Source organism: Lampetra fluviatilis, chromosome 58 (genome assembly GCF_964198595.1).
Source record: "Lampetra fluviatilis chromosome 58, kcLamFluv1.1, whole genome shotgun sequence".
Lineage (NCBI taxonomy): Eukaryota > Metazoa > Chordata > Hyperoartia > Petromyzontiformes > Petromyzontidae > Lampetra > Lampetra fluviatilis.
The window spans coordinates 6,929,865-6,945,956 of NC_136332.1; the positions used below are offsets into that span (position 1 = coordinate 6,929,865).

At 56.1% G+C, this 16,092-nt stretch overlaps 1 protein-coding gene across 1 annotated transcript in view; it reads left to right on the plus strand.

Annotated features, from left to right (window-relative positions):
- RADIL (Rap associating with DIL domain) overlaps positions 1–16,092 on the plus strand; it is a 71,514-nt gene that overhangs the window by 26,668 nt on the left and 28,754 nt on the right. Inside the window, exons 9-10 of the mRNA XM_078880664.1 lie at positions 3,747–3,943; positions 12,519–12,631. Coding sequence (XP_078736790.1) covers positions 3,747–3,943; positions 12,519–12,631 — 310 coding nt within the window. The remainder of the gene's footprint in view (positions 1–3,746; positions 3,944–12,518; positions 12,632–16,092) is intronic.

The following is a 16,092-nucleotide window of genomic DNA, read 5'->3' on the forward strand; positions in this document are numbered from 1 at the left end:
CCGGAGCAATCGACAGATCGTAATCCTCGGCTTTCCCGTCCGACTCGCCCGCCGATGTTCGTTCAGCGGGCGCCGGCGGTTGGCTAGGAGATGTTAACTACCTCGCCTGGTGTACAGGAGGTCGTGGGTTCGATCCCGACCCTGACGCCTGCTGCTGTATATTTAGAGTTTGCGTGTCTCTCTCCGTGGTGAGATGTTAGCTACCTCGCCTGGTGTACAGGAGGTCGTGGGTTCGAGCCCGACCCTGACGCCTGCTGCTGTATATTTGGAGTTTGCGTGTCTCTCTCCGTGGTGAGATGTTAACTACCTCGCCTGGTGTACAGGAGGTCGTGGATTCGATCCTGACCCTGACGCCTGCTGCTGTATATTTGGAGTTTGCGTGTCTCGAAATTTCTACGCGATGATGATGATGAGCCCACTCTCGTTGACCTGTCATTTGCGATCGCCAGGTCGCTTCTGAAAAAGAGCTGCGGTATTCGAGCTCGGTGAGCTTGACCCGGTAAAATCAACAACAGTTTAGTATTTTTTTTTTTGTTGAAATACTTCAATAATTGGCTCCCGTTAGTGACCCGGGCCGTGTTTCGTTCGCAAAAAAAGCGCGATACGAACTCGAGGCTTAGTAAATAAATACACACCACACACGCGCGCGCGCGCGCAAGTAACGGTCCGTCGCTCGCACTCAGTCGCGATCGTTTGTGATGTGCGCGATCGGCATTCGGCTAACGACGCCGCAACCCAACGGGGAATTTTGTTGTTCGCAAAAACGCCACGAAATCTGGCGAACGAACGCGGGGGCGACAACAGCGCCAGACGTGGCAGGAAGATTCGGTTCTAGGAACGCAGGAACGCGACCCAGAGAGACGGATTTTTGTTGGTGTTGTTGTTGTTGAATCTCCGGGTGAAAGTTCCGAGCAAAGCGAGCATGGCTGGGAAGTTGGACTCGGGGACGAATGCAGAGGGGGGGGATGTGAGATGGGGGTGAGTGGGGGGGGGCAGGAGAAAGAGTCACGAGGAGTGAGGAGTCTGCGCTGGGTGCGTGGAGACGTGTGGAGAGGGTGGGCGGGGGGGACGTGCCTGGAACACGCAGTAGAGTGCGTGTGTCTGTGTGTGTGTACGAGTGTGTGTGTACGAGTGACTGTGTGTGTGTACGAGTGTCTGTGTGTGTGTGTACGAGTGTGTGTGTCTGTGTGTATGTGTGTGTGTACGAGTGTCTGTGTGTGTGTACGAGTGTGTGTGTGTACGAGTGTCTGTGTGTGTGTGTGTGTACGAGTGTCTGTGTGTGTGTACGAGTGTCTGTGTGTGTGTGTACGAGTGTGTGTGCATGTACGTGTGTCTGTGTATGTGTACGTGTGTGTGTCTGTGTGTGTCTGTGTGTGTGTACGAGTGTGTGTGTGTGTACGAGTGTGTGTCTGTCTGTGTGTACGAGTGTGTGTGTGCGTGTACGTGTGTCTGTGTGTGTGTGTACGAGTGTGTGTCTGTGTGTGTGTACGAGTGTGTGTGTGGGGGGAGCAGTAGCGTAGCGGTTAGCGCGCTGCGCTACGAACCCGGCGACCCGGGTTCCATTCCCGCTCGCGGCCAACACCAGTTGACGATTATCTGAACCGGTCCTGGGCCTCCCCTGGGTCGACTCAGCCTCAAATGAGTACCTGGTGCGCTGTGTAAACATCGCCACTGGGGAGACAAAGGCGGTCGGGCGTGGAGCTGGCCACCCACCCCCTCGTGTCCCGTGCCGGCCTTCATAGGTGCTAGTCGTTAACAGCACTTGCCTCAACAGTCTGTTCAGGCTATACGGGGGATCTTTGTCTTTGTTGTGTGTGTGTGTGTACGTGCTTGTGTGTGCGTGTGCAATGACGGGAATGGCTAATTGAGATTGGCATTCCCCCAGTGCCGGATGATCCGAGTAGCAGAAGTAGCTACAAATGCCCCGCACTTTCAAGGGCCCCGCGCTAAATGCTTTCAAGCTATCAACTCCGGATCAGTGATTCTGCACTTGCTCTATTACTATAGTACTATACTGCCCTTCAACTTTTACGAACGATCGGGTGTTTAAGGTTAGCGATTTATCGTAATATCCGGCTGTAATAGCAAATGAAAAAATACAATTACTTAACTTTGCAAGTAAAAAAATGTGTGTTTTAATATTTATGGGGTTTTTTAGTTTAGGGCCCCTTTATAACATCACTAGCTTCATCCGGCGCTGCCTTCCACCCATGGCACTGCTCACCACGACATTACCGTCCGGCACCGCCGACGAGGTAGGGGGGTAGTGAAGCGTTTAGGTCGTGGCAGCCTGGATAGGTGCTCGGTGGCTAGGAGATGTTAACTACTTCGCCTGGTACACATGAGGTCGTGGGCTCGATCCCGACCCTGACGCCTGCTGCTGTATACTTTGAGTTTGCGCGTTTTTCTCTCTCGTCATCATCACGGTGGCTAGGAGATGTTAACTACCTCGCCTGGTACACAGGAGGTCGTGGGTTTGATCCCGACTCTGACGCCTGCTGCTGTATACTTGGAGGTTGCGCGTCTTTCTCTCTCATCATCATCACGGTGGCTAGGAGATGTTAACTACCTCGCCTGGTATACAGGAGGTCGTGGGTTTGATCCCGACCCTGACGCCTGCTGCTGTATACTTGGAGGTTGCGCGTCTTTCTCTCTCATCATCATCACGGTGGCTAGGAGATGTTAACTACCTCGCCAGGTACACAGGAGGTCGTGGGTTCGATCCCGACCCTGACGCGCCCTGTATATGTGTAGTTTGCGTGTCTTTCTCTCCGTGGTCGCGTGGATTTTTCTCCGGGTCCTCCGTTTTTTCCCGCTCCGCATTTAGAATCGACATCACCACGCTTTGAGAGTTATTTGTCTGCTATGAATTCCCACGCGATAACGACGAGCCCACTTCGTTGAGAGCTATCATTTGTGATCGCCAGGGCCTCACCTGGTGAAATAAAAAGTGGTTTATTATTTCATAGTATAGCTTCACGAAAACGAACCGCAGGAAACTGAGAAGTGCTCCGTAAAGACGGACGGAGAGACGGAGGGAGGAGAGCGTCGATTGGTGAGCGGTCAAACTGTTGGAAAGGGGGGGGGGGGTCAGCGAGAGGTCACGGTTCAGAGGGGATGATGGTGATGATCAGCAACGGTTGATGATTAGCACGGTTGGCGACGGTGCGATGCGAAAGAAGTTCAACGTGCCATGTGCACATGGCGCATTGACGACCGGTTTAACCTCGCTGGGCTCCCATATGGTTTGAAAACAAACCCTCGCCGTGTCCTTTGGATCCCACGCGGCGCCCCACACAGACAATTGGGTACGACAAAAACGACCTCCCGAGGCAGACAACGGCCGTGGGGAATGTCCCTGCTGCTGCCTCTTCAGTCCAGAGAGAGAGATAAGTCAGAGAGCGGAGAGAGGCCAGAGATATGACTGCCGGGCATCTGCGAAAAATAACTTCGTAGCTCAACGGATTCCTCCGGACGGACTCCGCCACGAACCCCGGCTGACCCGAGTTCAAGTCCCGCCCGCGGCCCACCAACGCACAGCGACGACTTATCCGTACCGGTTCCCGGGCAGTCACCTGGCCACCCCGTTTTTTCCCGTCTCCCTGCGGCGACGTGGCCCCGTGGCCGCACCGATAACCCACCAAATATCCGCGGAGACCGCGCGCGACCCGCGATGCCGCGCGGCCGATTATTTTTGTTCTTCTCTTGTTTTAATCCCCCTTCTCCTTGCTCCCTCTGCGGCGCAGGCGAGAGCGGAGCGGCGGCTCCGGCTCCGACGCCGGCGGCGGGGACGGGGACGCCGGCGCGGGCGACGCCGAGCTGGTGCGGGAGCTGCGGCCGATCGCCTTCTGGATGTCCAACGCCGTGGAGCTGCTCCACTTCCTGCGACAGAGAGTCCCCGAGTTGGCGCTCGACGCCGACGACGCCAACGGCCACGGTACCGGTGCGGCCCTCGCGGCGCGTGGGTGGCGGGGGAGGGGGGCGCGGGGGGGGGGGGCGCGGGGGGGGGGCGCAGGGGGGGGGGGCGCGGGGGGGGGCGGCGGTTCGCCGAGGTCAAGTCGAGCGGCAGGCCGCGTACGGTGGGGTCAAGTGTGGGTACTCTCCACCGACATCTGACCTGGGGGTGGGGGCTCAGTCGCACCACTGTGGCTTGTGTTTAATGTATCGCTATGGGTCTCTATGGGTCTCTATGTGTCTCTATGTGTCTCTACGTCTCCACATATCTCTGTGCGTCTCTGTGGTTCTCTGCAGATCTCTGCAAATCTGTATGTGTCGCTATGTATCTGTACACATCTCTGTGTATATGTACGTATGTCTGTGGGTCTCTATGTATCTCTATATGTCTCTATGTTTCTCTATGTGTCTCCACGTCTCTTGTGTGTCTCTGTGGGTCTCTATAGGTATCGGCATATCTGTGCGTCTAGCTATGTGTCTCTATGTATCTCTGTGTGTCTCTATGGTTTTCTATACGGTCCATAGTTAGGGTCACATTAGCAGCAGCAGCGTTCTGCTGGGTCTGAGTGGTGAGATTCTAGGATGGTGACATCAGCAGCAGCAGCGTTCTGCTGGGTCTGGGTGGTGAGATTCTAGGATGGTGACATCAGCAGCAGCAGCGTTCTGCTGGGTCTGAGTGGTGAGATTCTAGGATGGTGACATCAGCAGCAGCGTTCTGCTGGGTCTGAGTGGTGAGATTCTAGGATGGTGACATCAGCAGCAGCGTTCTGTTGGGTCTGAGTTGTGAGATTCTAGGATGGTGACATCAGCAGCAGCGTTCTGTTGGGTCTGAGTGGTGAGATTCTAGGATGGTGACATCAGCAGCAGCAGCGTTCTGCTGGGTCTGAGTGGTGAGATTCTAGGATGGTGACATCAGCAGCAGCAGTAGCGTTCTGCTGGGTCTGAGTGGTGAGATTCTAGGATGGTGACATCAGCAGCAGCGTTCTGTTGGGTCTGAGTTGTGAGATTCTAGGATGGTGACATCAGCAGCAGCGTTCTGTTGGGTCTGAGTGGTGAGATTCTAGGATGGTGACATCAGCAGCAGCGTTCTGCTGGGTCTGAGTGGTGAGATTCTAGGATGGTGACATCAGCAGCAGCAGCGTGATCCCAGAGGGGATGAGATCGGGACTTATCGGCGAGGTGATATCATTGCGGTCTTGGTGAATGATGGTTGTCGGTGGTCGTCCTTGGCAAGAAAACGTGTCAACTTCCTTACGTGCGTGCACGCATGTTGAACTTCTTTCGCACCGTACGTTGCCAACCGTGCTGATCGGAGGTGCGGGGCAAGGGCAGTTTGTGCGACGCCTCCGCGGATATTTGGTGGCAGATCGGGCAAACGCATTTGATGTGGCCACAGGGAGATGGGAATATGGGCCGACCTAGGGGGGAGTCCCAGAAACTGGTTCAAATCATCGTCACCGGCGTTGGCCGCGAGCGTGAATCTAAACCCGCGTCGCCGGGTTCGTAGCGCAGCGCTAACCGTTACACCACCGCTCCCCACACACACGGAAGACACACGCGCGCGAGCACACATGCGCACACACACACATCCACCGCAGATGTGCACATGCGTGCACGAACAACAAAACAGGAAAGGGCTGCGATTTCTACCCTGGTCGTTTGAGCCACTTTCCGGCTTCTAACTTTAGTGGGAAGGGGGGGTTGGTGGAGGAGAGAATAGAGAGAGCGGGGAGTGGTGGTGGTGGTGGTGGTGGCGGTGGTGGAGGTGGTGGAGGTGGTGGAGGGGGGAGGGTGGGTGGGTGGGGGGTGGTTAGTTCGGTTTGGGGGGCCGGCAGGACCCCTAAATTCTAGGAGGCCATTTCCTCGTCATTGTTCTGAGACGGGGTCTCCACGAGGGCAGCTGTAACCTGTTTCCTCTCTCCGCACCGAGCCCCATCCGAGGGGCCCGCAGGAACGGAGGGAAAACGCCACCAAAAAGCCAGCCGTCACCCCACCCTCTCTGTACGACGACGGCGACGATTATAGTCAAGTCAGAAAGTTTCGGTGCAGAACTTCGCGTGGTGCGTGTAGAGTTTATAGTCGCGTGCGTTGAACTTCTTTCGCACCGCACGTAGCCAGCCGCGCTAATCGGATGGAAGACAAACTGAACGCAGGAAGCAGTTCGAAAGAAATGAGTTTGTCAATCTGGATGATGATGATGATGATCTAAAGGTGGACACAGCTTCAGTGGCTTCCGAATATTCGGAAGCAGAGAGGCGTTCCAGACGGCCACAGAAGCAGCGTCTGAAAGCGCCGCGCGATGTGGTGACCGACGGCTTAGGCAGAAGCCACCGCGAGGATGACTACGATCCAGCGACCGGCGTCCCGGCCTCTCCCCAAACGGGATCGGCCAATCGCGGGCGGGCCCGGCGTTCGCGCCGTCGTGGCAGCACCGGGGGCTGTCGTCGCCGTGCGGATTCACCGCCACGGTGACTCGCGGTGCCGTTCGGCGCGGCGGTGGCGACATGTTAATTCCCTCGTCCGGTTTTCACTCCTCCCTGGGACCGGTCTGGCAAACACGTTCGCGGTTCTGCGCAAAAATTATTCGGCACGTGTCCGTGGCGGTGACGGCAGGAGTCCGAGCGTGTCCGCCCCGGTGTTCGCCGAGCTGCGTTGGCTTCCGGTTGCTGAGCGTGGATTCTTCTCCGGGGCCCTACCGGTTTTTCCCCCTCCGCATTTAGAATCGTCGTCACCGCGCGCTCAGAGTTATTTGGCTGCTGCTAGACATTTCCACGCGACGACGACGACGATGATGATGATGATGAGCCACTAACCGTTGAGCGATCATTCGCGATAGCCAGGGATCGCTGAAATAAAAACTACATAGCAGCTCAGTGGGGGGGTCTTATCTGGTGAAATAAAATAAATTTGCCACAATATTTGGAGGGTGACGCCGGCACGCAATGGCCGACGACTCTTCTCCTCCACTGCCACGGGACCTGTAACGAGCCCTGCGCTGAAGCAGGCGGCACCGGGGCGGCTGCAGTATTAACCAGGGCGGCCGCAGTTCGAGCCGGGGCGACCGCAGTTTTAACCAGGGTGGCTGCAGTTTTAACCGGGGTGGCTGCAGTATTAACCGGGGCGGCCGCAGTTTTAACCGGGGTGGCTGCAGTATTAACCAGGGTGGCCGCAGTTTTAACCGGGGTGGCTGCAGTATTAACCGGGGCGGCTGCAGTATTAACCGGGGCGGCCGCAGTTCGAACCGGGGCGACCGCAGTTTTAACCAGGGTGGCTGCAGTTTTAACCGAGGTGGCTGCAGTATTAACCGGGGTGGCCGCAGTTTTAACCGGGGTGGCTGCTGTATTAACCGGGGCGGCCACAGTTTTAACCGGGGTGACTGCAGTATTAACCGGGGCGGCTGCAGTATTAACCGGGGCGGCCGCAGTTCGAACCGGGGCGACCGCAGTTTTACCCGGGGTGGCCGCTGGGCTCCGACCGCGAGCCTTTGCCGCTGAGCGGCCACCACAATGCCGCTGCGGCCAGTATCCAGCTGGGAAAAACCCCACACAGCGCATCTGAAATTAGCCAAACGTCCCAATGCTGATAAATGACCCAGTGGATCACTCTATTTTGGAAGCCATTGGAGCTATTAGTAAGCCACTGAAGCTACCCATTTTTAAATCGTCTAGAATTTTAAAAAACAATTTCTTTACAACTCCTTCTTGTGTCGAGTTTGTTTGTCCCCCCCCCCACACCCGCATCTCCGATGAGGGCGGTTGGCTACATGTGGTGCGAAAGAAGTTCAACGTACAGTGTGTGTGTGCTGAAGTGGTAACCGATTTGGCACGTTTTTGTTCACTTGGCAGACCGTTACTAATTGGCTGTGCCGGGTCGGTGGCGGGTTTAAAGACGCATCAATATTTAGGCGATCTACGCTCGTGCACACGTAGATTAAGCAGCAGCAGCAGCAGCAACAGCGACACGGCCCCGCTCCTTGCGAGGGCTTGGCGTGCATGACCTTCCTGAAAGAAAAAAAAAGTCATAGTATTGGGGACTCAGCGAGGCTTTCCTGCATAAACAACCTTAATGGCGTTTGTAATAATAATGATGATATAATAATGATCATGTTGACCACTACCTATTCGCTTATTTAAAACAAGCCCGCCCGGTGCGCCAGTCCACTAAAGGAGCCTCGCTCCGCCGTGCACCTGAGGACGGCTGCTTGCGTTGTGGCCGAAACGTCGTGAGAATTATTTTATGTTTTATTTTTATTATTTTATTATTTCCCTTCTACGTGACCTTACCGAAAGAACCAAGAAGATGAATCCCTGCAGTCACGAAAGCTTTAAAATAATTTTATTATGTTTTATTTTTATTATTTTATTATTTCCCTTCTACGTGACCTTACCGAAAGAAGCAAGAAGATGAATCCCTGCAGTCACGAAAGCTTTCAATCGAAACCTGCCACATTCCCCCCTCTACTGCGTGGACCAGAGGTCACGAAAATGGAAAACACGGAGGCTAGCTCTGTGACACCCACTTCTGCGGACCACCGCCTAACTGCTGCGTGGCGCCCGGCGGGCCGAGATCATCGAAGCGGGCTTAGAGTCACGTGCAGCGACTGGCACCCGGACTCAGATATTCAGCCCTCCGACCTCCGAGGGCGGCTTCCGCAGGCCGCTGACTAACCAACCCTGTCTCGTGACGTGGCACCGATAGCGTAATCGGGACCTAGATTTAAGGGGAGGGGCGAAGAGGGGGGAGAGATAGTGGGGGGGGGGGGAAATGACCCCAAAAAAAAATCAGCTGCGTTATTATCTCTATAAACACTGCCTATTTTTAAATCCTTTATATTAAGTTCACTTGCTTGCTTGCTTGCGCACTTACGACCGTGCAAATCATTTGGTCGTTTTTTAACCCACTTCCCGTGATCCAATCGAGCTGACATTTTGCACACAGACTCGTTGTGCGTGACAATTTATTTTCGTGAAATTTTTTTTCCAAAATGTTACACTTTTTAGGAAATTTTTTTTTAGATTTAATTACCAATTGCTTAATGGTGGCAGGCAATCATCTGACCCATAGGTGGCAGCCATCTCAAGCCAGAGGACGAGAGGACTCTAGCCGCCACGCATATAAAGGATTTATAGTGAAAAACTTTGTTTTTACGGCTTAATTTTTTTTTCTCTCCCCCCCCCCCCCCCCCCATGAGCTATTATTGGTGAAACGTCTACGCTGTCTCTTTGGCCGCACAGCGACGAAAGGGTTTCTGGAAGCTGCTTCTTCACCTGCAGGACTCCACGTCATTCTCACCACCTGTGCGGGGTGGGGGGGGGGGAGGTCGTGACCCCGTCCCCCCAGGATCCGTCGCTAAATCGTGGGATGACGTTGAGGCGACGTTTTGCTTTTTGGCCGGGGAATTTGGCCAGCGGAGCCCACGAGGTTTGAGTCGACCCGCCCTGATCCAGACGCTGCCCGAACGCAGCCCTCTTGCTCACCTCACCTCGTGGGGTGCCACGGTGCCTAGGAGATGTTAACTACCTCGCCTGGTATGCAGGAGGTCGTGGTCGTGGCTTCGATCCCGACCCTGACGCCTGCTGTATATTTGGAGTTTGCACGTTGCCATTCTCCCCGTGGTCGCGCGTATTTTTTCGTGACTGCAGGGATTCATCTTCTTGGTTCTTTCGGTAAAGTCACGTAGAAGGGAAATAATAAAATAATAAAAATAAAACATAATAAAATACAATTCTCACGACGTTTCGGCCACAACAGACAGACCTGTTCTTCACCTGAGGACGGCTGCTTGCATTGTGGCCGAAACGTCGTGAGAATTATTTTATATTGTTTTATTTTTTATTATTTTATTATTTCCCTTCTACGTGACTTTGCCAAAAGAACCAAGAAGAAGGGCTACATAGCTTAGTGTGGCCTTCCCCGGTTAAAATAAAAAAATAGTTTTAGTACTTACAGCTTTAGTCCCAGCCCGGTCGCCAAAGCAAAAAAAAAACTAAACGGGTACATTTCTCTCGCGCTCAATTCAGATAAATTCCCACGCGACCACCACGAAACACCCCCCCACCCGCACCCACACGCTGGTGGCCGGCCAACGTCCTGGCACAAGCGGCTAGGACGATCCGACCACCATCCCTCCCGGTGGCGGCCCACGCGGGCGTTGGTGCGTTCCACCCTCCCATCGCAGCAACCGCGGGGGCGAGCGACGGCCGACCGTCCACCCGCCGGGCCGATCTCGCTCATCCCCCCCTCCACCTCCCCCCTCCCCCTCCGCGAGCCGTCGTCAAGCGGAGCCGCGGCCGCTCGTCCGGCCCTCTCCGCTGGAACGGAAAGCGCTTTTTGTTGTTCCAGAGGCAGATCTTCATCTCTGCGTCCCGGGGCGTCTCGCGATCAGAGAGCTGCGGCCGTGTCGGAGAGGGGGCCAGGATCTCGTGGCGGCGGCGGCGGAGGTGGAGGGTGGGGGGGGAGGGAGTTAACCACCCCGAGATCTCAATAAGCGCCCCGAGAATTAACTCTCTTTACTGTTTTCGTGGGGCAGCCGCTGTTGTGTCGGCGCGGCGGTCAGCGACCTGGACTCGCGGTTCAGAGGTCACCGGTGGTTCGGCTCCGACTCGGGGTTTCTTTAATCCACCCCCCACGTGGTCCCACTGTCTGTCCCGCGTCGCAGCGACTCGCGGATTAAACGGAGCCCCCGCTCACCCCCCCCCCCCCCCCCCCGTTCGGCGTTCCGCCATCTCAGCCGCGCGCCACTAATTCAGGAAGCAGCCGTCTGGTAATTGAGCAATTGTGGGGTAATTCTCTGATAATCGTGAGCGCTGCTTTGGCGCTCGCTCGCTCTGCTCGTGAGACGAGCATCGAGGGGACAGTCGGGAGCGCCGCACGACTGCGCAAGTCACGGTGGCTAGGAGATGTTAACTACCTCGCCTGGTATGCAGGAGGTCGTGGGTTCGATCCCGACCCCAACCCTGACGCCTGCTGTATATTTGAAGTTTGCGTGTCTCTCTCTCTCCGTGGTGAGATGTTAACTACCTCGCCTGATATACAGGAGGTCGTGAGTTCAATCCCGACCCTGACAATGCCTGCTGTAAGTTTGGAGTTTGCGTGCCTCTCTCTCTCATCATCATAACGGTGGCTAGGAGATGTTAACTACCTCGCCTGGTATACAGGAGGTCGTGAGTTCAACCCCGACCCTGACGCCTGCTGCTGTACATTTGGAGTTTGCGCGTCTCTCTCTCCCCGTGGTCGCGTGGATTTTTCTCCAGGCCCTCCACATTTAGAGTCAACGTGCGTTCGGAGTGTTTGGCAGCTATAACTTTCCACTTGATAAGCCACTTCGTTGAGCTATCGTTTGTGATAGCCAGGTGGCTTCTGAAAAATAGCTACGTAGTTCAGTGGGGCCTTACCTGGTAGGATGGGGATGGTTTCATTTTATCTGCATGTGTTTTGGGTGGTTTGTTTACCTTTTCTGTTCTTTGAGCTCCTATCGTGTTTGTGTGTTGTGTTTGTTGTTGCAACGTCCTCACATGTGTGACAAAGAGCTTCAGCGGATTCCTCCTGCAGCTTCATTCGTTTGTAGTTTAAGTAGCCTGCACCGCCACGCCGAGCCCCCCCCCCCCCTCGCCTAGCCCCCCAACCCCCCCCCGGAAAGTGGCGGTGCAGCCACGGATCGTTAAATCTGTCCGTGCGGAGCTTTGGCTTCCCGCTCACGGAATGCTTGCCGAACGGATTGCTCCGTTGCCGTTCACTCTATCCCACTTTGCCTTGCGAGGGTTAAAGGGCGCCGGCTCTGTCGTGGCCACGTGCTGCGATCCAAGATTTAAATCTCGGGGTCCGGCTGCACCCCGCACCCTCCACCCCCTCTGGACAATTAGTAAAAAGTCGTGGGTCCCAGAGTGAGGCCCGGCCCAGCCGTACCCAAAGCCCTCCTCTCACCCACCTCTTCCCGTCTGGAACGTTCTCTCAACCGATTCTCCTTCTCCGGCACCCCCCCCCCCGCCACCAATGATTTTCTAACCGACCCCTCCCTCCCCGCCCCCCTCCCTCCCTCCCTCCCTCTCTTTCTCCGCTTGATCCTCCCGAGCCTCGGGCCCCTTCGCACCGCGACACCAATCGGCGTTTCCCGGTGTTCGCTCGCGGGCAGCCACCGACTGCGCGAGTCAAAGCTCACGGGGGGGAGGGGGGGGGGGATCGATGAGAGAAATCCACGGCAACAGTAAACACGGTCACTTGATACAGCGGTCAATTGATACAGCTATCGTGCTGTGACGGTTCCACCTGAAGACGGAAGCTTGTGTTGCCTCCGAAATGTCGGGATTTTTATTTTATTTTTATTTTACTTTCATTAATTAAATTTTTTTACCTACGTGACTTTACCGAAAAAACCTAAGAATATGAATCCTTGCAGTCACGAAAGCTTCAAATCTAGATGTAACCACGGTGGTGATGGCGATAGAAGAGCGGTAAGGAGGCGTGACATCGCCACGGCAACCCGAGGGCCGCGTGACGTCACAGGGGGGGGCGAAGCGAATCGTCACGTGGCTAACGCCGTTCTTGCTCCCCGCCGTGCGCCGCAGATTCCCAGGAGCCTTCGCTCTCGGCCGCCCTCTCGGCCAGCGAGGAGGCCACGTCGGTGATGGAAGAGGTGGTGATGTACACCTTCCAGCAGACGGTCTACTACATCACAAAGGTAAGGCGCGAGAGCTGAAGGATGCAGAAGATAATCGTGATCGTCGTCGTTGGCGTCGCAAGCCAGGGTCTATCCGCTGCTGAGCGATGCCTTTCTCCCACACCGTCACTGTGTCGTTCAGCATCACGCGGTGCTACCACGCACGCACGTTCAACTCCTTTCGCGCCGTACGTAGCCGACCGTGCCAATAGGAGCAGTCGTAAGGAAATGGGTCTTCAACGGAGACGATTTGAAGGTGGCAGTCTCGCTGCCGTGCACCGGCCGATCTCGTCGCTCCGTCTCCGCGTCGGTCGCCCTCGCGGGCAGGGCGTCCCACGCTCGGTGAACCTCCATCGCGTTGAACCTCCATCGCGCCGTACGTAGCCGACCGCGCTCATCGGAGGGTGCTTGTGATGGACAACAAACTGAACGGAAAAATAGTAGTTCTAAAGAAATGAGTTTTTGATCGAGACTTGAAAGTGCATAGCCGCAGTGGCTTCCTAATGTCGGAAGGGGAGAGCGTTCCAGACGGCCGCGGAAACGCTTCTGAAAGCGCCGCGCGACGACGCGGTGACCTCCGTCTTTGTTCGACGGCTGAGCCAAAAGCCGCCGCTGCTGCTGCTGCTGCGAGGATGAGCGGAGTTGGCGTGATGGTGGTTGTTCATCGCTCCTTGACGAGATCCGCCAAGGTAATTGGCGGATCATTTTGAAATTACCCACAATCCATGTTGTACACTGTCGGCGTACCGCACCGAACGGACCCTGCGGTGTCCGTGGAAGGGGCCGTCGCTTCTCTTGAGCACCAAAAAAAATCCAGCGGCAGCATTTGCCGAAAGGGGCCACGCCCTGCCGACCGACGGGATCTGCAGGGCTTGTGTGGAATTGTTGGTGCCGGCTCACCTCGTGGCTGATGGCTTCCCGCCTCCGTGGGCCCGTGCCCTAACGAAGGCGGCTTGAGCACCGATCCGAAGCGGTTGTCCGTCTGATGACACGTGGTGCAGTGCGGCTGAGAAAACATCGCGCGGGGCGGAGGTTGCTGTTGGGGGGGGATTGGGGGGCGAAAGACAAAAATGCAGTCGGACAAAAAAAAACATCCGCTTGGAAACGGTAAGTTCCAGATTGTTTACGGCCTCGTCTTATAATTTTTATATGTTTCTATAATTTTTACTAGAATTTTTTACTACATTTCACATCGCGGACAACACCCCCCCCTCCCCCCCTGCCGTCCACCCCCCTCCCCCCCCCGGAGACTTGACGCACAACTCAGGTCCCGCACGGTCGACTCGTTTACGAATCCCTGCAGGGAAATCAACGACTGCGCAACAATTATCGCGCGGCAGCTAGACGGTAAATCGATGCGGACTCCGGATAAAGATGATCGCGAACAACGATGACTCACGCACACGGACGCACGCTTTTTTTTACACCGCATATCTACGTCATTAAACAGCTTGTGAAGGCGGGGGGCGGGGATTTGTCAAACTTCGAAAAATCTGTCGCAAATCACTCGGTTCGGGATCCCGCGCGTGCAGCAGCCAATACCACGTGGTGCATCGGTATCATCAATACCATATCGGCAGTACCACGTGGTGCAACGGTATTGCCAATAACCTTCATTTTCTTCTCCTTGAGAAACCCTCAGGCCTCGACCGCCCACGCCTCCCCCCCCCGCGACCCGCCCCCCCCCCCAGGGCCTTCCCACGGTCACTCTTAAGCCCCCCCCCCCACACGTCCTCGTGGCCACGGCGATGTTTTTGCGATGGGCAACGTCTCCCACGCGTAATCGCCACGATTCTTCCGTGGTGACCGTGGCCGCGCAAGCAGCTGTCGTGGGTTCATCTGCCCGTTCCCAGCGTCTCCTCCCAAGTGTTGCCACCACCACCACCAGCCACCACCAGCCACTACCACCACCCACCACCACCACCCACTACCACCACCCACTACCACCACCCACTACCACCACCACCCACTACCACCACCACCCACTACCACCACCCACTACCACTACCACCACCCACTACCACCACCACCACCCACCACCACCACCCACTACCACCACCCACTACCACCACCACCACCCACCACCACCACCCACTACCACCACCCACTACTACCACCACCACGCACTACCACTACCACCACCCACTACCACCACCACCACCCACTACCACCACCCACTACCACCACCCACTACTCACTACCACCACCAGCCACCACCACCAGCCACCACCACCACCCACTACCACCACCACCACCCACCACCACCACCCACTACCACCACCACCCACTACCACCACCACCACCCACTACCACCACCCACTATCACCACCCACTACTCACTACCACCACCAGCCACCACCACCACCCACTACCACCACCACCACCCACTACCACCACCCACTACCACCACCACCACCCACCACCACCCACTATACCCAGCCGTGCCCGCAATGCCCCATGTTGTGTCCTGGGAGCTTCTTGGCACACGATTGTAAACACAACGCTGATTATTATTACGCAGCATAAACAAAGACAAAGATCCCCGCCACCCCCGTATAGCCTCAACAGACTGTTGGGGCAAGTGCTGTTAGCGAGTAGCCACGGTGACCAACACCACGCCCGGCCGCCTTTGTCTCCCCGGTAGCGATGTTAAACTACACACCGCACCAGCTATTAATTTGAGGCCGAGTCGACCTAAGGGGAGGAGACCCAGGAACGGCGATGCACATCATCGTCACCGATGTTGGCCGTGAGCGGGAATCGAATTCGGCTCCCCGGGGTTCCGTAGCGCGGCGCGCCTACCGCTCCCTCCTTGTGACCGCCACGCACGCCGAAGGGCTGATGCGGTGTGTGTGGGGGGGGGGAGGACACGCGCACACTGGCACCGTTATTCCAACGCGCCGCACTCCGGAGCCGAAATCTGCCCGGATTATGGAAGCGCGACAATTTTAATGCCACGTGGAGCGAGCCTTTGAAGGCCACGTTGGAAGGAGCGATCAAAGATTGTTTTTTTAGAGCGCTGCTGCTGCCGGGATTTGCCTCCACTGGGGACCCCCCCCCCCGCCTTGGAAAGGATTAATTTCAAATCAACGTTGGGGGGGGGGGGGGGCGCCACAGTGGCTAGGAGATGTCGACTACCTCGCCTGGTATACAGGAGGTCGTGAGCTCGATCCCGACCCTGACGCCTGCTGCTGCTGCAGTATATTTGGAGTCTGCGTGTCTCTCTCTCTCTCATCATCATCACGGTGGCTAGGAGATGTTAACTGCCTCGCCTGGTGTGCAGGAGGTCGTGGGTTGGATCCCGACCCCGACGACGCCTGCTGCTGTATATTTGGAGTCTGCGTGTCTCTCTCTCTCTCTCATCATCATCACGGTGGCTAGGAGATGTTGACTACCTCGCCTGATATACAGAAAGTCGTGAGTTGCTGCTGCTGTATATTTGGAGTTTGCGTGTCTCTCTCTCTCCTCTTCATCACGGTGGC